The sequence below is a fragment of the Panicum virgatum genome, chromosome 9N (genome assembly GCF_016808335.1).
Source record: "Panicum virgatum strain AP13 chromosome 9N, P.virgatum_v5, whole genome shotgun sequence".
NCBI lineage: Eukaryota > Viridiplantae > Streptophyta > Magnoliopsida > Poales > Poaceae > Panicum > Panicum virgatum.
This window is the reverse complement of record NC_053153.1, coordinates 75,411,621-75,437,140: the sequence shown is the minus strand read 5'-3', so window position 1 is coordinate 75,437,140 and position 25,520 is coordinate 75,411,621. Positions and strand designations below refer to the sequence as shown.

Sequence of the window (25,520 nt, the reverse complement as noted above, 5' to 3'; positions counted from 1 at the left end):
ACGACCACACTTGGGCTGACGCTAGCCCAAAGTCCGGGATCCTGTATCCATCAGATAGCAGTGCAGATGCCTTTGGTCGTAGGATTTCCTCCTGATGTGGATATATCCTATTATGTATTATGAGTTAGATTAGTGTAAGTTATGCTTACTCCTGAACTCGCCCACACGCTTCGTGATTAGACACATGCGTAATGTGGCTAATCAGCGGGAAGTGTTGAGCTCAAACTGTTTGGCTTGAGGAATTCAGACACTCCACTCGCCAGTTTCAGCTCGGAAACTTTCAGGGATTTCGCAGAAAAAGGAAATAGTACAAGCTCAGCATGTCGGCTAACGCCACGAAACCTGACGGGAAGCTCATCGGAAACGCACAAGATTTGGCAGCAGATCTTTGGTTTGCAAATTGGCAAGCTCTTCTCGATCACCGATTAGCAAAGCATTCGCCTTTCCGCCTTTTTTTGTTGTGAGCCCGACAAAGCACCATGCCAAACAAACACGCGCACGCGGCAGGCTCTTCCTCTCTCCCCTCGCAACTGGTCGATTGCTTCCATTAGGCAGCAAAGCTCCCCAAGCCGGCAGCTGAGCCGCCTCCGTCCTCCTCGAGGAGAGAGAAACGGGAAGGGGCAGCACGAACACGCGCAATTGCTGAGTCGCTACTCGCTACACACATCGCAGCAGTGCACACCACATCCACACACGACCGCGCCCGGGGATGGAGTGACAAGCATCGGGTTGCTTCCGGCGATGGCCATTGCCAGCCCCGCCCCATCTCCTTCGTCATGCGTACAAGCCATCCCCACATCACCCCTCCACCACCACCTCCTCGCCTGACGACACCCGCGCCGGCACCGCACCGCGGCCGCTCCACAAATCCATCCCCCCTCTTCCCGGTCCCTGCATTCATTCTGCTTGCTTCCCCGAAACGTCGCGCTTGGTCTGACGCAACGCACCTTGGATCCCCGAGATAAAGCTCGCCGCTTTCCGCCCGTTCCGCCAAATCCAGTTCTTGATTTTTTTTTTTCCCTGAGCTCTCGGAATTTCTCTCTCGTTTCGGTTCTCCGGAACCCCTTAGGTTGCTAGAATCCTTGGTTCTGCCAGTGCTCGTTGGTTTGATTCGTTCTAGTTGCTGAAGCGTCTCTTGAATTCTTGATTGGTCCTAGATTTCATTTTATCCAAAGGGGGGAAAACTCTTGTTCTGGGGAGTTTCTGATTTGAGTGTGTCACCGCCGACTTTGCTTCCGGCAATGGGGAACAGCAGCAGCAGCAGCAGCGGGAGCCACAGGCGTCCGGAGGCCTCGGAGCCGGCGCTGCCGCCTGAGGCGGCGCCGGCGGAGGAGCTGAGCTCGTACGAGGCGGCGTGCCGGTCGGACCCGGAGCTGCGCACGTTCGACACTACGCTGCAGCGGCGCACGAGCCGCGCCATCTCGACGCTGGCGGTGGGCGTCGAGGTGCGGTCGTTGTCGCTGGACTCCCTCCGCGAGGTCACCGGCTGCCTCCTCGACATGAACCAGGAGGTGGTGCGCGTCATCCTCGACTGCAAGAAGGACATCTGGAAGAGCCCCGAGCTGTTCGACCTCGTCGAGGACTACTTCGAGTGCAGCCTCCACACCCTCGACTTCTGCACCGCACTCGACAAGTGCCTCAAGCGCGTCCGCGACTCCCAGCTCCTCCTCCACGTCGCGCTCCAGCGCTTCGACGACGAGGAGGACGCCGCCGCCACTGGCGCCCCCTCCGCCCGGTACGCGCGCACGTTGCACGAGCTGCGCCAGTTCAAGGCAGCCGGGGAGCCTTTCACGGACGAGTTCTTCGCCGCCTTCCAGGCCGTGTACCGGCAGCAGCTGACCATGCTGGAGAAGCTGCAGCAGCGCAAGCACCGGCTCGACAAGAAGATCAAGACCATCAAGGCGTGGCGCCGGGTGTCAAGCATCATCTTCGCAACCACGTTCGCAGCCGTGCTCATCTGTTCGGTGGTTGCCGCGGCCATTGCTGCCCCACCTGTTGCTGCAGCATTGGCCGCCGCTGCTGCGATCCCGCTGGGGTCTATGGGGAAGTGGATCGATTCGTTGCTGAAAGGGTATCAAGAGGCACTCCGTGGACAGAAGGAGGTGGTGAGCGCAATGCAGGTCGGCACCTTCATTTCCATCAAGGATTTGGACAGTATCAAAGTCCTAATCAACCGGGTGGAGGTGGAGATCAGCTCAATGATCGACTGTGTAGAGTTTGCTGAGCGTGATGAGGAAGCAGTGAAATTTGGGGTGGAGGAGATCAAGAAGAAGCTGGAAAATTTCATGAAGAGTGTTGAGGATCTTGGGGAGCAGGCGGACCGGTGCAGCCGAGATATTCGTCGGGCAAGGACCGTCGTGCTGCAAAGGATCATCCGGAATCCAAACTGAAAAAAAAAACAGAAGTGGAATAATGTAAGGTATGAATGTCTTAAGATATAGTCATGTACTCTGGATAATATTGTGGTGGAATGTACATAAGAGATGCACCTTGTAGAAATATGTAGATGAATCAAATTATTTCATCGTCCTGATCCATGTTATCTTTGCTTTCATACTTGGCATCTCTTTTCTCCCCTTTGTGCTGTGCAAATTTTTTGTTTCGTATTGCTATAAGGTCCCTACGTGTTTTGTTTTGATCAGTTATTCAATTCTAGCTGTAAGTAAATATATTATAGAACTCAACTCTTTGCATTGCTAGTATTAGACGCAATTTGGATCATGATTATGATCCAAACGGGTCATCTGAGTTAGCACATAACAGTCCAAATTTAACTGCCACTTTTCTTGAATTGCCCATAAGTCCAGATTTTCAAGTCTCTTGAGAAAGAAAAAATGAGAAAGGCTATTGTCTAGGCCACCTGGTTGTTGCCATGTTCCAGACGTGTAGGTGTTGTCGTCAAGTCATCTATGCTTCTAAGTGAAGAGAAATTTTTAATTCAGAAGTTCTGCGGTCTAAGGGAACTTCTCAGTAGTAGCCCCCTTGTCTCTCTTTAATGCAAAACAGTTGTTAAAATGCTATGATCCTAAAACATATCGAAATGTTAGAATTTTTTTATAAAAAAAATCACCCGCTAATAAAAAAGAAACATTCTATCTTCTGTCAGGTTATGTAAATTTGTACAAGTCATTGCCCAATTACGACATTCTTTCCTTTCCATTACTTTTCTTTTTTCCCTCTTTAGGAAGAGAGTATCACCCCTTTTCCATTATTGAAACAACAGAAACACAGGATCATGTCTGACAGTCACAGAACTAGATAGGGCAGCAGGCAGACTAGAAATCTTGAGAGATCCCATGTAACCGATTACACATGCTCAACTATGTACACTCCTTGCTAATTCTGTCCACATTATTTTCAATGAAGTACATTTTAATTTCTTGCTTTTAAATTATTTCGTACTTGTTTCTTTAGAGCACGCTATTGCTCCTGGTGATGCCATTTTATAGCACTAGACGTATCTGCACTTATTCTTTTCTAAATTCTAAATATCTGCACGTCCTCCATGATGTCTTGTATAATTGAATGACTAGCAATTATTTCATGATCTACGCAATTCATTTGATAAGATAGCTCCCATTTTCAGAAACGTAACGTGGTCCCGAAATGCTGCCCTACCGTTCTTTCAAAATTTCCAACCATGTTATACAGTTATTGACTGATTGTTGTGGTCAGAATAGCAACTCTTTTTTCGTCCTTCGACGACACCATGAGGTCACCTTTTATGTTAGCTTACCTGTTACCTCATCATAGGACCCCCATGGAATTGGTTGTTCATTTACCATTTATCTTCGAATTCATGTGTGGATCAGAATTCAGAGCTGCTAAGTTTTGTTTGAAATGTTTTGAAATCTTGCATCATTCAAATTTATTTTCAAGATATATATTTGGTCTTTTTTTTTTGTTGTGGCATGTACAATTTCCTATGAAATTAGTGGTCAATGAGGAAAGTCTTTGAACTCATGTTTCCCATGGTTTTGCAGGGATTGGTGACAGTGATGCGCATGAAAAGGTCTGTGGCTTAGACGAGGAAGCAAACAAAGTGATGATTGTCCTAAAGTAACAAATAATGATCGTGGACTTGTGTGAAGAAGAATGAGCTTGACTAATTTTTATGTTCCCTGTCCAAATATCTGATATTTATGGTTAAGAACACTGGCATGATTCTTTGTATCCTTTTTACCTCATTCTTAGGACAGTCTGTACTGTTCTCTGGGCCGTATCCCTAAATCTGTCGCTTAATAACCGCCGTGGGAGTGCTGTTTGGATGTGGCACTAGAAGTTCTGGTGCCTGTTTCTTTCACCTCTGACATCTATTATATTATTAAGAGAGTGTTAAAATAAGCCACCACATTTACCGAGAGGGTCTAGAAATTCCCACATTAATCTAAAAAAGAGAAGAATTTGTACCGTTGGATTTTATGAAAATCTAACGGTTCAAACGAATTTATGAGTTCATATAAAATAAGATTAACAAATAGCTAATTTTGGATTTAAAAAATTAAGAAAAATTATGACATAACAAAGAGTTTATGCCGAATACAATTAGTAAATAGCTTAATTCGGAATTCAAAAAATTAGGAAATTAGGACTTAACCAAAGAGTCCACGTTGGATACAATTAATAAATAGGCAAATTTAGAATTATAAAATTAAGAAAATTAGCATTAGCACTCGACAAAAATTTAATATTAGTCGAATAGCTAAATTAAAAATTAAAAGTATAAAATTTTATTATATTATTAAGTGAGTGTTAAAAAGCCATCATGTTCGTCGAGAGGATCTAAAAATTGTTACGTTAATCTAAAAAAAGAAGGATTTGCACCGTTGAATTTTATCAAGATGTAACAATTCAAACTAATTCAAGAGTCCATACATATACGATTAATAAATAGCTAATTTCGAATTTTAAAAAATTAAGAAAAATTAGGGCATGACAAAGAGTCCATGCCCGATAAGATTAGTAAATAGCGTAATTTGAAATTAAAAAAAAGAAATTAGGACTTCATCAAAGAGTCTGTTGAATACAATTACTAAATAAGCAAATTTAGAATTATAAAATTAAGAAAATTAGCATTAGCACTCGACAAAAAATTAATATTAGCCAAATTGCCAAATTAAAATTTAAAATATAAATCTATTATATTATTAATGGAGTGTTAAAAGAAGTCATCACGTTCGTCAAGAGAGTCTGGAAATTTCTATGTTAATCTAAAAAATAGAAGGATTTGCATTGTTCAATTTTATGAAAATCTAACAGTTCAAATTAACTCAAGAGCCCATATCAAATACGATAAATAAATAGCTAATTTCTAATTTAAAAATTAAGAAAAATTAGGACATGAAAAAGAGTCCATGCCGAATATGATTAGTAAATAGCTTAACTCGTAATTAAAAAATAAGGGAATTAGGTTTGAACCAAAGAGTTCATGTTGAATACAATTACTAAATATGCAAATTCAGGATTATAAAATTAGTAAAACTAGCATTAGCACTCGGTAAAAAAATAATATTAGCCAAATATCTAAACTAAAAAATTAAAATTATAAAAAATGGCATCGAATATGACTAATAAATAGATAAATGCAAGATCTAGAATAAAAAATTTATTATTGATGTGTGTAGTGATTAAGAAGCATATTAAGAAGGAAAATAGCTAAATAAATAGTATAGGTCAAATGCAATAATAAAAGCCCAAATTGAGTTTCATGCCAAATAAAGTTAACAAATACTCCAACTTAATGAAGATCTAAATAGTATTTGTGCATATGATTTACACCGTTCGATTTAATGAAAATCTAACCGTCTAAATTGGCAAAAAGAGTCCATATCCAATTTAATGAAGATACAATATTCTAAACTACCCAAAAGTATATGTTTCCAATTAAAGTTAAATACATAGTCTGCATGACATAAAACTCATGTTACCATCTATGTCTCGCATTAACCCTCCTTAAAGATGAAAAAAGGCAGCAGCATAAGCGTGACAGCACGATCATAGTTGTATTGTATCTGTACTATAGAAGGAGATAATTGCTTTCAATAATATTCGGAACGCGTTGCACTATGGCACGACCATAGTATTTTCTCGAGATTCCGAATCACAACTTTTCGAGTCTCAAGAACATCCTGCAGTCAATGTTTTAAATCGCTGGCTAAGCTGTTTAGCAGCAGGGCTGCCGTTACGACGTTTAGCGGGCTATAGCCGGCATTTAGGGGGCTATAGCCGGCTTTAGAGGGCAAAATGCCATAGCGGCTGCCGTTCCTAACAGCTATAGCCATCTGTAGCGGAAGCTATAGCCGGTGTGACACCCCGGCCCAAGGCTTAATAGGATTAATAGGATACTCATACCAACAAGTTGCAACTTCTTTTCCGGAAGCCGGTCTCCAAAGAACTCCGAGGTTAAGCGTGCTTGGCCCGGAGAAATTTGGGGATGGGTGACCGACCGGGAAGTTCTTCCCGGGTGCGCACAAGGATAAAGTGTGCAGAAAAGGCTGGTGTTGGTCTGTGAGGACAGTCTATGTCCTAGAAAGCAGCCAGATGTAAGCGGGCCCGGCCTCGGGGAGGCGGGACGTTACAGAATGGTATCAGAGCCGACTCTCGCGGTTTCACGGGCACGTACGGGCGTAAGTGCGGAGGCATGAGCACGGACACGTGGGGGCGCAGATGCCACCGGCATGTGCACGGGCGCGTGACGGGTCAGTGCGCGGGCATCTGGGATGCGCCGTTGGCACTGGACGCACGGACGTGGCACATGGACCGTTGGCACTGGACGCACGGACGTGGCACATGGGCTGCTGGCACTGGACGTATGGGACGTGGCCAAGAGAGGACGTTTCTGGCTTGGGATTGACCGACGAGGACGTCGGTCTCTTAAGGAGGTGAGCATGTGACACCCCGGCCCAAGGCTTAATAGGATTAATAGGATACTCATACCAACAAGTTGCAACTTCTTTTCCGGAAGCCGGTCTCCAAAGAACTCCGAGGTTAAGCGTGCTTGGCCCGGAGAAATTTGGGGATGGGTGACCGACCGGGAAGTTCTTCCCGGGTGCGCACAAGGATAAAGTGTGCAGAAAAGGCTGGTGTTGGTCTGTGAGGACAGCCTATGTCCTAGAAAGCAGCCAGATGTAAGCGGGCCCAACCTCGGGGAGGTGGGACGTTACAGCCGGCTATTTAAAACTTTTCCTGTAGTACATGCAGCTGCACGAAGTACACTGGATTCTACTCAAAATCATTGTCGAACTCAATTAATCCATTTCTTCTGGAGCAACCAAACGTTAAGATAGGGATGAAAACAATAATGACGATGCACAGAGTTTCAGATATTGCAATCTATTGCAAGACCATTGGGACCTTATGATTGTCAGTGTGGGCCAATGAATTCGCAGGCCAATCGATGTGAGAGAAATATCCGCTGAAGAACCAATACTTTCTCCAAAGAAGGGTTATCATCATAAATGTTGCATATTCCTGAACAACTTCAGTTATACAAACTAATCTGATGACGGTCAACAAAGATTCATGATTCTGTGGGTATACAAATAGTTCCATACAAGTAATAATCGCTGGGATAAAGAATAAAGCACTGAAACCTACAAATAAATGTGACTATTTATTATCTCAATATAAATATATGAATGAGAAAAATCAGAGACTTAGTCGTGTGAGGAATCAAATAACATAAACAATTCTTAACATTATTATCCCCATCTAATCTTTTATAAGTATATGAAAAAAATACTAGACACATAACACAAATATGATATATACCTCTAAAGAAGTATAGAGAAAGAGAAGAGAAAAGGATAAAGAAGTAGCAAGGTTGAACGGGTAAGATAAGTAGAAAAAGGATAATAAAAAAAGAAGGGAGGAAAAATGAGAAAAAGGGGGCAAAAGAAAAGGGCAAAAATGAATTTATTGGTTTAGTCTATAAACAATATCATTAGTCACTACTATGTTATTTTATATGAAGTTATGTTACTACAAAATTATATTATAGATTATGAGAAAAATATATTAAATTATAGCCATGGCACGTTGGATATTTGACATCTTTCATATAGACATGAAAAAAATAGGAGAAGCGGTGCTACCGAATGGTTTTCAAAATGGTTTTATATCCATAAGAGAAGCCACTCCATCAAAGAGGCCACAACCGGAATTATTTTAGCCACAGCTACATAATCTATCCCAAAGTCGGTTGCCTACAATACAAAATAAATGATTCAAACAAATGTGTTGTCGTTGCTCCTCTTCGCTCAGAAAAAACAAATGCTCTACGGCACAATACTAAATAGGGAACTTTTCCATTAGATGCATTGGACGCAATACACATTAATCAATTTCAAATATACATAGGAACAAAATGGAAGGCAAAAAAAATCAATAGAAATAGCTAGAGAAAATGAAAGATAAAGAAAAGAGTTAGAAACAACAGCAAAGATATATATGGAACCATCTATCACCGAGATGACAAAACTCTAAAATAGGCCAATTTATGCAGTCATATGGGCTAAAAACTAATAAATTGTGCAGTAAACAAAGTGAGAAAAATAATAATAGGTTCGGTTAAATAAAATATTTAAAACATATATGCATTAATATAGCACACATATATATAAGTTTTGCATAACATTTATTTACCAAAGTCAGTAAGAGGCCCGAACTTATTTTTTAACATAACTTTTTTTTGTCTAATCTCTGATCATTTTTATTTCCCTCCCATGATGAGTCAGATCTAGATCTGCTAGATGCTACTTAAGTGCTGTAACAACTACACTATATATATTTTCGCTAAATAATAATCAAAATATTGCAAGATACAAATCGAACTCCAACATCTAAGTTACATATTGTTAGCACACATAACTAACACATACATATAAATATGTTTCATAACTACTTATAAAAAACTTTATATAAATACAAATATGTACTATGTGCATCCGTATTCAAGGTGACCCAAAATTAAATTAAATCCTCAAATTTAGATTTTGTAGGTTAAAGTACTAAAATATGCAACTATAATATAGAACAAAACAACATAAAAATTGATGATTGATATGAACTCCTGTGCATAGAAAGGTGCAGATACTATTCACTAAGAGCAAACGAGAGGCAAATCTCTAAAAGACGAAACTTGACCCTGGATTAGGCCTCTCATTGGGCCACGTCGCCTGCAAATTTCAGTCGTCGGATCATCCATGGATGGCTTGGATCGCAGAAGACCAAGGGCCACGGCTCCGGCTTCACGAGACATCGGACCTCCCCGCTGCTCCCCTCCGCAGGCTGTAGCCAACGCCGATACCCATTCTCCTCCCGTGCTCCTCGCGTGGCTCTCCTCCGGCGACCTGGAATCGGTTCGAGCGGCTACACTGGGTGTTCAAGGCTTGGTGTGAAGGGCAGAGAGGGGAGCTTGTGGAGAGGGCTTGCTGACGATGTGCTGCCTGACCTTCGATGCTGCTCCTCTGCTCCTCCCCACCCCTCCACTCACCGCTGTCACGGACGTACTCCTCACCTCCGCTGCCTCACCTGTCCTGTCCCGTCCCATCCCGTCTGTGCAAGAGCAAAAGTCGATGGCACGGCTTGAAGAGGAGGAGCACCAGCAAAAGCAGAGGTGGGCATAGCCGAAGCTCATCGGTGAGCAAGTGCTTGAGATTGCTCTTGCAACAGAAACCAGAGGTGTCATGTTTTCTCTATCCCCGAGCTCCCAGACTTATGATCTCTCTGATTCTTGCACGGCAGTAGCGGCAGCGACGACGCGGCATGCGTAGCGAGAGGTTCCTCCAGGCGTCAGTAGCGGATGCGGCGGCGGCAACTTGGAGTGGCTCTAGGCCATCTCATGAGCTCCATGTCTGATGCTAGCTGCTCCGTGTATTCTACATACCCAATCGATTTTTCTTTTTTTCTTTTATGTGTTAATGTTCATGCATATCAGCTGTTCGATGAAATAGCTAAAGGTATCCGACTCGCATTTTTTACCTCACTTTGATTGGATTCCATTTTTCCATCAATCTTTGACTTTGCTTTCTTGCAAATTATATATACTGCTACAACAGATGCTCTGTAATTTACACAACGTTCAAATATTTCTGACTCCAAAACAACGAAATAATTGCACTTTAAAACTTTCTAATGTTGGAGTTCATTTGACAAGATGAATTGTTAATTGTGTGTCAAAATAATTTGAGCCTCACCAATTATTACTGCAGATAGCCATTATAAGGAAAAAATCTACTGCTGCTACAATGATGTATGAACATGAGAAAGCAAGGTAAAACTTGTACGAAAAAAATGACCCTCTATTCAAATTATTACTCTCCAATTACAGAGCATCATCAATATTTCAGATTCCTGTTATTTCCTTTGCCTTATGTAATTATGTTGCATATAGCATATTGTTTGATGATCATGAACCAACTATGTTGAGCATATACGTGTGACTAATTTTTCATTTTACATTGAGCATATAATGCATAGTTCATTTTACTGCCATTTGTGATCTAACCCCTGATATATAACTGTTTTTTTCATTTGCTTTGGTAAATAATTACTACCTTGGTTAAAGCATAATTTTAGAAACTACTATGCAAGCTTTCAAACTTCTGTATACGCTATTTATTTTCTGTTGATTAATTTGCTCAAATTTATGGTTGACCCCTTCAACAGGCAGATGTTATTCTGAAGACACCCGTGCTAGGAAATGGCTGAGCAAACGAGGTCTTGCGGTTTTGTTGTTCTGAATAGCGGCAAGCTGTGTAATATGCTGGTTCATTCAACCAATATATTTAATATTACTTGGGAAATCTACTGCTTCTTCTAAAAAAGTATTCTTCATGCTTATCTTTGTCTTTTACTTGCTAAATAACATCTCCATTGCTTAAACATATCGTTACCACATCAACTATGATGAAGCAAGGGCGCAAAACGACCAAAACCACATCAACTATGATGAAGCAAGGGCGCAAAACGACTAAAATACACTGGTCATCTCAGCTAGGCGCGGCAACGGCCGCGCCAGAGTTTCTAGTAAATTATCAAATACATCTCTTTTGTCAATGAATTTTTTTTAAAGAAATAAATAAAAAAAACTAGCTACCCGCGCTATTAGCGCGGGCCACCTTGCTAGTTCATTGGAAGCCATAGAGGTTTTACTTGCTGGCTTGTGCACCGTTTCTGAAGAAAGGGCTAAGCGATACTGTGCTGTACTAATGATTGGTATTGGACTATTGGTTACTGGTTTCCTTGGCGCCATGCTTATGGTTGTATGCTTGCATCACATATTATTTTTTTATATGGTCTGCATCACATATTCGCATCAGCAACATCAGGGAAAAATAAAATCGGTTGGGAAATACAGAGGAGTAGCACATAGCTCCTGAAGAGGGGAAGTTGGCCGGGCCCGGCCGGTAGTCGCGTGTTGGCCCGCTCCGCAACGCGCGAACCCGCCGTTTGTGCGCGCTCGTCAGCGTGATGGGCTGGCAATGCTGCGTTGGCCGTTGGGGGCACCAATCAGCCCGGCCCAATTTGTTCTTTGTAGCAATAAGGGAATGGGGTCTGGTTTGATTCGCGCTACAATTACAGCGTGTTAGGAATAATAACAATTTTGACCACTAATTACAGCATCAAATAAAATCAATTTACAAAACCAACTTTAGAATCCCTGCGCTAGTGACCCCGAGGAATTTAATGAGGCCTACGACCGCGCGATTAGAGGATGGTTATTGTAGCACACTATAGCTAATCATCGATTAATTACCGTCATTAGATTCGTCGCGAAAAGTTACATCCATCTCTAAAAAATTTTGTAAATAGATTTCATTTAGTACTTCATGTATGCGAAATTTTCTTCTCGAAAAACATACACGCTAGTTTTGTTGTACAACTAAATAAGGCCAGGATTAACATCCCCTGGGCTTGGGCAGCAGTAGGGCCGTAGCTCCTAGCCTGCTAGCTACTCGAGCTGGAACTCTAGCAACGTGGCGCGGCTCGATGCTCGAACCCCATGTCCCCATGTGGCTTGTCAGGTGCCAGCTCACGGCCGGGTCTTTTGTTTTTTGAAAATAACCCGGGTCTTTTGTTTTGCCGATTGACTCCTGCGGCTCCGCTCGGCGACGCCCGTGCCGCACGTCCTCCTACCCTCTCTCTCTCTCTCCCTCTTTGCCGTGGCCGCCGGCGCGCACCGCGCGACGCCCCGTGCACACATGCGAGGCCACGCACGGTCCCCGCATGGCTGGCTACAGGAAGGAACCCGCGATGGTGGCGCGCACGTGCCCGCCGATGATGTGGGCTACGGCTACGCGCGGATCGTGCTTATCTAGCCCGACGCGTCCACGCCCCGGTTCTCTTTGATCTGTGAACCGAGGGATGGACAGCCTGTTCGGCTGGCAGATGAAGAGTATAAGTTTGGTATATTACGGCTTATTCCCTTTCATAAAATACTATTTATTCTACGAACCGAGCACTATTTATTCTACTGGCCCAACAGGCCCGGAGTGAGAGGAACCGAGGTCGAACCTTACGCCGATGGATCCCAGTTACTCCGTAGCACTGTACTAGTAGCTCCCAGCTGCAGCGAGAGGGGGAGCACGTCGTGCGATCCGGAGCACTGCCGCTGACAGAATCAACAAATCCACGGATGGGGATTACAGCACCCTGAACACGGGGACCGAACTGCTCCGCCGGCCATTCGCTGCATTGCATCTGCAGGGTCCTCGAGCACGGCTACGGCCATGCTGTCATGTTTTCCCCATCAGTGAGGCACCGTGGAAGCCCTATATATGCCATGTCAGCATTTCTCTACGAATACTATTCCGCTCTCCAAGGAGCGCGAAGCCATTCAGGGCGCCATCGGGATCACCTGATCAACGAGACCTGACAAACAGTGGCACTGCCAGTGCCAGATCGGTCAAGAAATCGGCGCCGCTATCTATTGCTGCATTGCACATTCCACGAACCTAGTACCAACGGTTCAAAACGTTGCCGATGCAAAAAGACCTGCACGCATCGGCTGGAACGCCGCCTCCGGGACGACGCGGCCCTTTTAATTTTGATGCAAGAGAGCAGCAGTGGCCGGCCAGTGGCAAACACAAAAGTCTGAACCACTCCACAGCCGCCTACAGACAAGCTAGGCCACTCGCCTGGCCGGCCGATCGCGATCCATCCAGCCAGACCTTTTCAGGTATCGAAAGGGAGCGTCGCGTTCACCGTGCCGGTGTAGTTTCTCAACTCTTCCGCGGTGGACGCACATGCGGGGGATCAGAAACGGGCGCGCGAGCAGGGTGAGGTTTCGGTTCCGTCTCCAATCTCCATGATGGGCGTAAAGCTGCCGCCACTCGGCATGGTGGCCCGGCCGGCGGCAGGGGTTAGGCAGCTGTTGCATTGCATTGCCATTGCGGCGTCTTCCCCATGCCCTGCGCCTCATCTCCATACAGCACGCATGTGTGCGTGCTCGATCGTTGAGTGCGCGCGAGATGATTCTGTCCGCGGTTCGGATAGGCCCCGGAGTTGACGATTCAGAATTCAGAAAAAGGCAATGCTGGATGGGGGAACCGTATTGTCCCCGGACACTTCAGAGAACGGTGTCGAAAGGCTTTGGGTTTGGGACGCAGCTGGTCGGGAGGCCTGATCGCGAATGATATCCAACCAACTCCATTCCAACACTGGAATACCGGGAGATGGCGCAAGCGCAACTCTGCATTAGGAGATGCGTCGTGCAATGACAGAATCACCAGACCTAAGGGTGGAACTAGACATCCGAATTCTCAGAACAAATTTGATATTTTAAAATAGATATATTTGAAATTTTATACTAATCTTTTTTTATATTATCAAACATATTATTACACATAAGAATAAAAATTTGTATAGATTTTTTTATATATTATTTGCTCCCTACAATTAAAAAGGTGAAAAAACAACTGAATCCGTATTCGAATTTTTATATCTATTATTTGATAATATATATGATAAATTTGAGGTTTAGTTTTTATGAATCTTTGCAAGGTCAATGTTAAATACAAGACTATGAATTTACATAGTAAATTTATATTTTATTTATCTATAATCGAAAAAAAATAACCAAAAATCTGACATTCGAATAAATATCCGTTCCCACCCACCATCCGAGCTATGTGGAAACGGATATTTATTCGAATGTCAGATTTTTACAGCTGCAGCCGATCCGAGCCTGTCCGTATCTGCGTGGCGGCCGTGCTGGTTTTCCGCTTCTAGGGGACAGGGATTGACTTTGCCTGTCATATTTTAGTGCATGTGCCTGGCCTGCCTACTATGAATGCAATGCTTATAGGAGTATATATTATTACACCAGGATGGATCCAAATCCAAGGGGGACAGCCTTGGATGTGGCCGCGCATTGTAAATTGGAGGAGGCATGCATTGGCGGGAATGTGGCGGGAATCTTGCCTCACTGTGCTAGTGCAAGGGATGTCTATGTCTTGATCCATCCTTGGGACTTGGGAGAGAGCTTCTCACTGTGCTGCTCTTCTCCTTCAACAATCAACACTTCCCTTTTGTCTAGATCTCTGAACCGCGTCATTTTCAGCTGCAACGAGCTGCGAAAATGGAGCACTGGCTAGGATAAAACCCTACATCGCGAGCGAGTATGCTTTCACAGTGAGTCCAATAACTTCTGTCAGTTCATGTATGAGGTCACATGTAGTACAGACTACAGAGAGGCGCAGCGTGCCTTTACGCTTACGCAGAACGAAGGGGCTCCATCCTGGCATTAACGAGAGACGCTGCCAGATGGCCACCGCTCATCATAAGGGATCGGCGGCACCAGCAGCAGCAGCAGCAGCAGCCCCAGCCGCGGCGTGTATGGCGAGGCAGGATCCCCTCTTGAATACCGCACGCTCGACCGTATCGATCGGATCGACGAGGCGATCGATTCACCGCCCAGCAGTACGCGTGCTGGTCGTATAAATACTCCTATACTGGCACGACGCGCACAGTGTCGTTGCAGGTCGTAGGCGTGTACAGGTACAGCGCCAGGAGGACGCTCCTCGCTAGGATTACTGTGCGCGCTGCGCAGGGTGGTGTGCGTGTGTGTGTGTGCAGTGTGCAGTGCGCGCGCCGCTGCCACCTCCTGCCGCTTGAGCGCGGGCACGGCCAGCAGCGGTGGCGGAGTAAATGAAGCCGGAGTGACAACCGTGTCCTCAGATTCACGGACAGCGACGCTAGCTGCCCCCGGCGGCATCCGCGGCGAGACCGGACGGGCTACCGGCGATAAACTGTTCGGTTTGCTGAATTACCAGTTGGCGCTGGCTTATTTCTCCTGTAGCTACAATGTTTTGTAAGTGTTTTGTGAGGGGAGAAACACCGAGTCGCTACAGTACATTAGTGGGAGACGCCACCGGCCCCACCGGCCAGCCGCTGAAGCCCCAGCCAGCGCTGGCTGGAGCCAGCGAACCAAACAGGCTGAAAGACAGCCCGCGCGGCCGGCCTTGTTTATTTACCGCGCGGCCGTGCCCCCCTTCCAGGAGTCACTCAGCACTGACCGGTCGCCGTTTGGGTTTGGCTGGCATTTTCTTTTTCAACGCAGCGATTACAACTACAGAATTACCGGAAGCAACAAGGATGCCTGCAAAGCAAAGCCGTTCACTAGCTGACAGACCAGTGTCACCGGCAGCTCAGCCGGAGCCGTACTCGTGCCATGCATCATGATGCCCAGCAGCAGATAGAGCCGTGCAAGCAGCCATGCAGCCCCGAAGCCGGATGGGAGTTCAGAGTACCGTGGCAGTCTAGCGAGGATGAGGTAGGAATCACCGGGCTCCAAGCGGCGCGCGCACGACCTTGGTACGGCGGCGCAGGGATCGATCGATGCCCGCTGGCGCGCCACCACCGCCAGCGGCAGTACAGGCGGCCTAGCTGGAGCGCGCATGAAATGCGCGCGGATGCGAACAATCCCGCGCCCATCCTTTGGTGACGCCACGGGGCCGGCACCCCCCGTTGCGGAAACCGCCACCTCATCACGCGCCACCGCGATCCGCCCGTCCTGTCTCGTCGCCCTGCCGCCCGGTGCTTGCCTTGCCGGGCTCTCGTTGGCCTCGGGCCACCCTGGCTCCGAGAGCGACCGTGCCTGCGGGCGCATCACGCGAGTGGCAGAAGGGCACCCTACAGCAATCCTCTCCTCTCCGTTGCCGACCTGCTGCCATCGTCACTTGAACGCACTTCCTAGCCGGCCATCCTTCTGGGCAAAACCGGAAAGAGGGATGGGTAAAGGGGAGAGCAACAAGAACAGGATCACCAGCCACCATACCAACCAGCGCGTCACTTCATTTCACCATAGCCTGTGTCCCCATATGTAAATAAATATATATACTCTATCTCTATCTCTACTTATAAATAGCAAAACTGCAAATATATTCCCCCAGCGACAGGGTAGCAGATGGGTGCACAGCAGGAAGCAGCAGGGGTATGTCTCTGAATCCCCAACTGTAGTAGCGGGCATAACGAGAGATGCTTACCGCTTCGGTCGTCGTTGGGTGTCTGACTGAGGGTAGATTGGTACATTGGTTTTGCGAACCAGTACAAAGTGTTCGGAGTTATTTTCAAAAAACAAAATGTCCGGAGCCGGCCGGCTACGACGAGCAGCGGGACGCGCCGGCCTCGTCGCCGGGCGTCGCGGCAGGTGGCGCCGCACGGTTCGAGCTGCCGCTGGCCGGAGCGGAGGCAACGGGGAGTAGGCAGGGCTCGCAGTTACGCTGCCCCGCGCCTGCCGCCGCTTTGTATCTTACCGCAACCGTGCACTAAACCAAGGGACCCCCTCCCGGGCGGCGCGCGGACACAAGTACTCGCCGCGCACATGCCGCTCCCCCGGCCGCTTTAAAGAATTGGCCAGAGAGATCTTGTGCTGGAGCTGTACGTGCCCCATGAGCCACACGCGCTCGCTCCACGCTCCGCTGACACGCCCTCGCTCTCAGTCTCAGGCTCTCAGCTACCACCACCACTGGAGGCTGGAGCTGGATCGTCCTCTTCCAACTTGGCAACCACGCTGGACCCTGCTCGGTGCTCGGCGTCTTGAATACGACGGATGAGTCGTGCCGCTTCCTTTTGGGAGGATCACACACGACAAAGACACGCATGGCCACAGCCCAGCCATCTGTTCTAGCTCCACTCGGATCACAAAAGAAAAAAAATTGCAGGCGGCACGTATGAAATCTGGAACCTTTGTTGTTTAGTGGACGGGGGTGCTTGGAGGTCCAGGCTGGTCCTAAGATTATTTCCCGGATAATGACACTCGCGTTGGTTGGTTGGCCGGCATTCATGGCGGCGAGCTGCGAGCTGAATCTTCTGTTGCAAATATCTAGAAGTGAGCAGTGGACGGTTCCATCCGCCGGACCGGAGCCGGTTGACGTCAACGTTCGCCATCGCCCAACAGGGGCAGGCGCCCCCAGAAGCAGATGGGTGTACTCCTCCCTACCACTGATGACTGCTGGGAGAAGAGAGGAGAGGAGAGGAGAGGAGGGGAGGGATCATGCTCACACAGTGACAAAGCGGCAGCGTGTGATCGCGAGGTGCAAAAGGGATTTCATTGCACGTTGGCGCGCTTTGTTTTGTTTTGTTTTGTTTTGCCTCAGGTTGTTGTTTCCCACTGCAATGACAGCTAAAAAAAAGTGGGAGAGACTAAACTGCAGACGGGGAGGAACAGGACATGCAGGGGCTCACAGTTCAGAGTGAAAACACACACCGGGGGCAGTGAGAGAGATAGAGGTGGCAAAACAGACGGGGGGATTACTGGATAGGAGGGAGGATCTCTTGGAGATCTGAAGAAGATTTGCAAACGCACTCGAGCCTGTCTGCCTGCCTGCCCATCTCCTCGTGCTCCCAGGAACGAGGCAGAGCGGAGAGCCATGGCCCATGGTCATCCTTCGCTCCAGCCGGCACCGGCGAAAGCTCCTCGATCAAGCAGCACCTCGGCAGTCACCACCTCTTCTTCTCCGGCGCGTCACTGCACACCTGCGAAAATGTCACACCGGCCATTTTTCATTTGGTAAGATAAGACTAAAATGCGAAGCGCAACAGGCCAACAAGGGTAGATACTGCTACTATATTTTAACTCTGTTTGTCTGAACGAGAAACAGAGCAGCGTGCTGGGAGGAATGCTCACTCACTTGTCCTCTCGTCGGCATCGGCTTGGCAGGAGCCGGGGGGGAGTACTGCATTTGCATGTAGCCGCCGAAAGCAGCTCCATTTAAGGGAGACTGCAGAAAGAGGGGAACGCAGAACCGAATTAGTCATCGCCATGGGCGCAAACGAAGAGTGTCAGACGTTCACCGTCACCACTTGATGCCATGAGCCGGTGAACGGCGACGCACCTTGAAGCCCGTCGTGGTGGAGAAGGCGTAGGAGAAGTCTTCCGCATTGCCGATCTCCATCATCTGGGCGTCCGCGACGCCATAGCCAGCGGCCTCTCCCGAGCCCATCGCCTGTTGAATCATTTAACTTTGCATCAGCAATCATGGATCGCATGGTAAAGGCAAGCCAAGGGGCGTGCGTGCACTCCAGCCGGGCGGCGTATGGGCGGGCCCGGCAGGTACCTTGGAGTAGCCGAAGAAGGCCGGCGAGCTGGCCGTGTCCTCGAGCAGGGACGCGGCGGCGGCCCTCTTGCTCTGCCGCCTGTCCGCGGCGGCCGCCTCCCGCCTCCCTCTCCTCTCCGCATTGGCGTGCGCCGCGGCGGCGGCGGCCCCGCCACCGCCTTCGACGTCGTTGCCGGCGGAGCTCTGCTGGCGCGGGCCGGAGGAGGCGTCGGAGATCATGGACAGATCGTCCTCCTCCGAGTAGTCGCAGTAGGACGGCTGCCGCGCCTTGCCGTGGAACCGCGCGGTGCCGCAGGAGTAGGAGGAGGAGTGGTCGTCGAGGTACGTGGTCCAGCCGGACTGGCAGCCGCTGCTGCACTCGGAGCTCGCCGCCGCCATCGCCATCGCCAGCTCCTCGTCCATCCCTCCTCCCTCCCGTCCCCTCACCTCACCCGCACAGCTGCCCTGCCCGGCCTCGAACAATGCCACGGCTGGCGTCCCTGTCTGTCTACGGCTCTACTCCCACCCGTCCACCGCTAACGAATCCCCTCACGAGCGAGCTCAGCTGCAGTGGTCAAGTAGACTGATTAGAGTAGCGGGGCTGTACACGAGCGCGTGGTTGTGCTTAGCGCGGCGGTACTAGTCCTACTAAGTAGCGGCGCGGAGGAGAGCGGCGGGCCTGCGGGAGACGGTGGGTCCGGTCCCCCGCCGCGCGTGGCGGCCTCGCCGACAGGTGGGGGAGACGCGGCGTGGGGCCGCGGCGTCGGCGGCGAGCGGGAGGCGGAGGCGGAGCCGGGAGCCACCACGTGCGGGACAGCGAGGCTAGCTAGGGGACGGGACGGACCCCGTCGCGGGGCGTACGCAACTGTGACGCGGTGTGGCCGGGGCGGGGCGCCTCGCCACGCCGACGGCCTCGTCTGACTCCTCCGCCCCTGCCGTACGTACGCCAACCACCGCGGCCGTCGCCACTCGCCACGCTGGTGGGAGGGATACGGGTATGGGCCGCCGGCCGGGTCGCGCCGCGCCTGCGGGATTTTGGAGGGCGATCCGGGGGCAACGCGCGGCGCGGGTGGTTGGTGCCAGCTCCACAGTGCCGGGATTGTCGCGCGTACCCGCGCGCGCCGCGCCGCGCCGTGCCGCACGGCCGCCCCCGCGCCCGTGTCGGCCATTTCACCTGAGCGAAGCGAGCCGTGCCGTGCGGCGCGCGGCGGCCGGCCGGCGCCCGTTGATTTCTTTTGGTGGTGGCTGGGGCGTTGCTGTCCACGTACGTCCGGCGTATCTCCTACCGGTCATCAGGTGATTTTTTGTGGCCGGCCTGTTCGGCGCACGCACGGCTACGGGCACGGGACGGATCGGCTCCCGTGCGTCCGGCGATGTGCGTTCTAGCTGGACGACGGAGCTAGTTGGCCGTGCGCTGGCGCGTGTTGGTTTGATCGCGATCGTTTAATTTGGTGATGCAATGTCGCAATGCAAGCAGCAGTTTCTTTCTTCTGGTCTCGAGAAGGGAGGAAAGTAGGACGCTGTCTGAAAAATGGAACTGTTGGCTCGGATCCTACGGCAACAACGCGCCCGTGCGCGTCCGAAAGCCCAAAGTGAGGTGACACGCATCAACTCCAGGTGACATCGCCGCGGCGGTCGACCGGGGGTAAATTCGGCTGGTTGGTGCGCGTCAACACCGACTTTTTATGAACCGCTGCATGCTAGCCGCCTAGCCTAGAGAACGTACTACTCCGTCGCGATTCGATAAAGGGCACGGGGGCGCCAGCTGCTGCTAGGCTGCTAGCTCGATCAGGAGCCACAGGGGTGAGGAGATGGATGGCGAGAGAGGAACACGACAAGGAGAAAACGCCCGCACGTGCAGCGAGGATTGGACCCTCTCGGACGGGCCGGCCCAACCGCGCCGCGATTCCCAACCTGGCGCAGGCGCGCAGGCGCAGCGTTTAGGACCTGGCCAGGGTTTTGGCGTTTAAATCACGCGTCGGAAAGGCCGGGCACAGGACGGGCTGATCTGATCATCCTCTCTTTTACACAGGCTGATCTGATGGATCCACGTCGTCCTTTCTCTAGTAGATACTACAGCTTCGAACCGGATTAGCCCGAGCATAATTGGCAGATTTAATTTAATGCACGCGGAAGTGCTCAGGGGCCATACGGATTAGTGCTATGGGAAATACTTGAAAACGAAATACTCTATCCGTTTGAGACTAAAGGTCACGGTAACTTCATCCTAAATCAGAGACTTGGACAGCTTTGATCAAATTTATAGAGAAAGAATTAACAGTAATAATATCGAGCTTCTTTCATTAAATCCACAATGAAACATGGTCTGAATTGTGTATTTATTTGGCACATTCGGTAAGAGCCAGCCGGAGGACATAATATTCTGAATGCATGCGCTGATGTATGTTGTACCCAGGTTGTCGGTTAAAACAAACCACATAAGAGTCATATACAGAATATTTACAATCATTGTAACTTGCATTTTAGTAAAGTCCTCGTTAATTAGCACACTATAGCTACATTCTTATTTCCTTTTTTTGCACGGATAAGTGTTATGGGCAGACAACTATTCAAAACTTGAGTAATGAATTATAGATTTATTCAAAAATTTATTTGTAGAGTCCTCCCTTTTTATGTGTCAAATTTGGACATTGGAAGATGGTACTTTTAGGTTATTTCAGAGCACAGTTTTATAATACTTATATAATTGTACACTTCAATAGTTCGCGAGAAGCGAGCACTTTTTTCGCTAATGCTTGGATTCAGGCATCCAATGCTATTTACAAAATCGGACGCTACGTGATACTTTTTGTTCACATGTTCCAACCCTATAGATACATTTCGCTCATTTTGTCTGGGCTTTCAATTTAATATTTTTATTCAGTGGCCGTGGTTATTGGCAAGAACTCATTGAGTCTATCGTTTGAGCTCATAACAAATTAAAAGTTGCTCCTGCTACTCAACCTAGAGCCTTGAGCATTATATAAGGACATGCTGTAGGAGTAACCCATTACCTTCTGGGTGGAATTGCCACAACATGGGTTTCACCGCTTTCCTTGCCCTTCTCTGGTCGCTCCTATCCTTTTCAATTCCATCAAGCACAACATATAGCAGAGTCAGAGCCCGGAGGCTATGGTGCCATGTTGCCATACGGCTCCTCCACTCCGCCTGACGACGAGAAACCCACAAGGAAGGTAAGGCATCCTCATGTTGCTTCCTCCTTTTCATGCAGATCAACCCCAATGAAGGACGAGCGGGATGCCCCACGATGGCGCACACGGTGAGGAGGCGGTCATCAACGGTGGGTGGCGGACTCGTAACCACAAGCCGGCATCGGATCTAAGGGCGGTAGGTCGAGGGGGGGGGGGTAGTGAGCCGCCACGGTGGCATTGAGGGGCACGATGGAGCGGTGCGGGTGCATGGAGCTCAACCCACCCGAGTCCGTGCACCATCACCGGCTGCGATTAGAGGCATGAGAGTTGTCAGTGTTTAGATACCCGAACAATTGAAGGCTCGGTTGTGGACAATGGGTGTGGACGGGAGATGTGATTTGACACCCTGTGGAGCTTGGCAATGTTGCAAAGATCTATTCAATTGTTGCAAGAAATGATTTAAGATGTTGCAATGAGTGATCGGTTTTTATTCAATGTTTTAATTCTTGATGTTGCAACATATAATTTTGAATGTCACAAAAGTTAGGCGTCAACGTTACAACATTATTTCTCCATGTTAGCATTTTGAGGAAATGTTGCATGAGACATACATGTTGCGTTATATCTAGGAATCAGATGTCACAATCAATTTTACTTATGATTATATATGTTTCTAGAGTTGATGTTCGATGTTATCTTAGTAAATTTTCAATATTACAACAGGCATCCGATTGGAAATTTTCAATCGGACGTCCTGCCGGTTGTCACGACCCAAAATTTATAAACATGCTTAAAATTGAGCAGTTCTTACACCGGTAACAGCGTGGCATTTGTTTTTTTGCGGTGTCCTGTGTGCATGCGTTGCAAACGTATCCATGGTTTTCGAACCCCGGCCCATGCAGGTGCACGACGACAGGCAGGGCAAAACTTCTGCACCTGCTATTCGCGCTTAGCGGGCACGACACGAGCTCGAGGGACACAGCTGGGCGTACGCGCATCGGCCTCGAGCGGAACAGTCGCGACGATCAATGCTTGCCTGAGGCCAGATCAGATGCAACCCACTGCGCTGCATTCCTGCTGGAGGCCACCCACACACAGGGGCGGCCCTGACATTTTTGTGGCCCGGTGCGGAACAAAAAATGGAGGCCCCCATTCACCATAAAGATACAAAATAATATTGAAAAATTTAGTGCCATTAACGAATCTCACACTAATAAGTTTAAATACAAAGGAGAAATATCTCTAGATTATTTAAAACAATTTCTTCTAACAGTTCTCGATGCAAAATCAGTGATGATAGTGTCAATATCTATCTCATCCAGCAGCCTCTTCTCAATGCACAAAGTAGCCAAACCATTTAACCTTTCTTGAGACATCACTGACCTCAAATAGTTCCTCAATAACTTCAACTTTGAAAAGCTTCTTTCAGCTGATGCGACAGTTACCGGCATAGTAAACAATATTCGATAAGCAATAGACACATTGGGATAGCTGTCCATTTCTTTAACAAACTCAAAAATCTCCATAGCAGACATTTGTCTATCCGGCAAAGTCAGCTGCAAAACCTTTAATTCAGATATAAGATCATGTAAATCCACATCACACGAATCATCTGAAGAGAAAGTTTTGGCAAAAGTAGTACAACAATCTGTTAGTTTCATATCATCCAATGATGTCAAGTTTCTTGAGCTTAGTAAAAATCCAAATATTTTCTTAAATACTTGGAGTTCTTCAAATCTTGTTTTCAATGAGGTTGTCGCCATATCAACCATGACCAAAAAGTAATTAACTTCAAAAGCCTTCTCAGCTTGCAATATTGCTTCATCACTGCATTCGGATTCATCAAAATGTTTCTTTCTGGTAACTTTGTGTTTCAACGGAAAGGTTGGCTCTACACCCATTTCAGTTGCAAGATTTTTTGCAATTTTCAAGCTAGATTCGAACCCTTCATTTCTGTAGTTATTAAAATATTGCATTATACCTTCAATTTGCTGCAAGGCGGAGTCAAGACACATTGATGCTGATTGCAGCTTCTTGCTCACAGTATCAATAGCAAATAAGATGTCATGCCAAATAACCATGCCAAGTATAAACTCAAAATTACCAAGTAAGTCAAACAAATTTTTGGCATCACTCTTTGTAGAGCTGCTCATTGGATCCTCTAAAAGCCAAATTACGCTTACCAAGAAACTTCACAATGGCGACTAATCTGAATAAAACTTTCTTCATGTGCTCTTTCTCCTTTTTAATTAGTTCCTGCATTTCTTTATCAATTGTCTGATCTTTGCTCAGTCTGGTTCGTAACTCATACCAAGAGTTCATGCTAATGATATGCTCGACACTTTTTTCATGTTCTTTCAACCTCTCACTCAGATGTACCCCAATCATTCAATCCATCATATGCTAAAGCACTCTTCATATTATTAGACTTGAAAATCTTACAACAGAAGCAGAGCACTTTGTTGTCATGCTTAGAATAAACCAACCATTTTCTGTCATGTACCTCTCCATTCTCCATCACTTTGTCATAATAAGCATATGAAAAATGTCTAGATCTGCCATCTTTAGGGAATACAATATTTTGTTCTCTTATAGGTCCTTTTTCCACTAATATATCCCTTGCTTTGTTATCCAGATTTCCCCAATTTCTAGGATCATAAATATCAATAGAGAAAACTAGTTCTTCATGATCTGTGACGTGAGAATTCTCACGACTTACATTGTTATCATCGTCACTGATGTTCATATTTTCTTGTGAAATCCCCTCATCTTGCTGCTCCACAATAACTATTGCCAACTCCTCAGTGTTCCTTGAAGGGCCTGGTGTCTTTTTCTGAATAAATCTGTCCATAGCACCTTTTTTGATTCAATCAACTCATCTTGACGTTTCTTTTTTCTTCTTTTCTCACTGCCGGATGCAAACTTTCTATTGGAAGACATGTGATTCGATTGGGTGACAACAATTCTGCCTACAAACTGAAAAGAAAACTATCATTGATATAAAAATCGAAATTAGTTTGAGTATATCTAACCCTACTGTTAGGAGAAAATAGACAAGGGAAGGTGATTGAGGAAGATTTTGAACCTTGATCTTATCGGCAATGGCAAATTGGCATTGGCACAAGCTAGCAGCGTCCACGATCTGCAGATTGCGTTGCGGTCGGCGGCTAGCGTCTCGCGAGTCGCGTCAGGAAGGAGTCGATGAGCGCAGGACCGCAGGAGGCAAGGCAACCAGGCGGGCAGCCGGACGGACGGCGGAGTCGTCGATCGTTTGGTCTTCCTCTTAACAGGCCTGCTGTCCGTGACTTGTGACTAATTTGTAACTGGGCTTTATTAATACTTGTGAGGCCTATTAGCATACTAAATTTTGGAGGCCCCCTACTTTCGGAGGCCCGGTGCGGTCGCACCGCTGGCACTGGCCCAAGGCCGGCCCTGCCCACACAGTATCAAACTCAAACCACCCACACTGTAGCTAGCACGCACGCCGCAGCTGCCGCCGGCCCGTCCGGATGCGTGCTCGACGCCTGGGACTGGACCAGAACAGTTGTGCGCGATTAATAGGCGTACAACCAACAAGCGCGCGCGTCGATCAGATCACGCCGAGGTTCAGCACGCCCGGCGCCGTCGGCCCGTCGCCAGCCCTGGCCCGCTCCAGAGCTTTGCACATACAGGCGCCCCAGCTGACAACACTTCAACCTCTCTCGCTCTACGCCTAGCACGAAGAAACCGAGGACACTACCAACCCCAGGTACTGCGCGAGCACATTATCTGCAGCATGCTCAGTCGCCAGGTAGTAAACTGTGGACGAATGAACTAGCTCGATGCATGG

General features: G+C 47.9%; 2 protein-coding genes and 1 long non-coding RNA gene across 4 annotated transcripts; 2 read left to right on the top strand and 1 right to left on the bottom strand.

Moving 5' to 3' along the window:
• Positions 1 to 467: 467 nt before the first annotated feature.
• On the top strand, positions 468 to 4,277 carry LOC120691241 (UPF0496 protein 1). 2 transcript variants are annotated; one of them, XM_039974266.1, is made up of 2 exons: positions 468 to 2,414; positions 3,984 to 4,277. In XM_039974266.1, the coding sequence occupies exon 1, from the start codon at positions 1,242 to 1,244 to the stop codon at positions 2,388 to 2,390; it is 1,149 nt and encodes a 382-aa protein (XP_039830200.1). In that variant the 5' UTR covers positions 468 to 1,241; the 3' UTR covers positions 2,391 to 2,414; positions 3,984 to 4,277. The 2 variants fall into 2 exon arrangements, with proteins under 2 accessions (XP_039830200.1, XP_039830199.1); XM_039974265.1 differs by having other exon boundaries at positions 475 to 2,419.
• Positions 4,278 to 9,182: 4,905 nt separating this feature from the next.
• LOC120691242 lies at positions 9,183 to 10,930 on the top strand. Its single transcript, XR_005682157.1, has 3 exons — positions 9,183 to 9,616; positions 9,745 to 10,273; positions 10,669 to 10,930. It is a non-coding gene; the product is annotated as an uncharacterized LOC120691242 (long non-coding RNA).
• Positions 10,931 to 17,527: 6,597 nt separating this feature from the next.
• Positions 17,528 to 19,156, bottom strand: LOC120693396. Its single transcript, XM_039976821.1, has 4 exons — positions 18,561 to 19,156; positions 18,339 to 18,449; positions 18,135 to 18,224; positions 17,528 to 17,979 (listed from the first exon to the last, which is right to left on the bottom strand). The coding sequence occupies exons 1-4, from the start codon at positions 18,960 to 18,962 to the stop codon at positions 17,944 to 17,946; spliced, it is 639 nt and encodes a 212-aa protein (XP_039832755.1). The 5' UTR covers positions 18,963 to 19,156; the 3' UTR covers positions 17,528 to 17,943.
• Positions 19,157 to 25,520: the final 6,364 nt, after the last annotated feature.

Coding starts and splice junctions, on each gene's coding strand:
- LOC120691241 (XM_039974266.1), top strand. CDS start 1,242: ATGGGGAACAGCAGCAGCAGCAGCAGCGGGAGCCACAGGCGTCCGGAG.
- LOC120693396 (XM_039976821.1), bottom strand. CDS start 18,962: ATGGACGAGGAGCTGGCGATGGCGATGGCGGCGGCGAGCTCCGAGTGC. Junction 18,225..18,338: donor CCACCACGACGGGCTTCAAG/GTGCGTCGCCGT, acceptor CTCTTTCTGCAG/TCTCCCTTAAATGGAGCTGC. Junction 17,980..18,134: donor CGATGCCGACGAGAGGACAA/GTGAGTGAGCAT, acceptor ACATTTTCGCAG/GTGTGCAGTGACGCGCCGGA.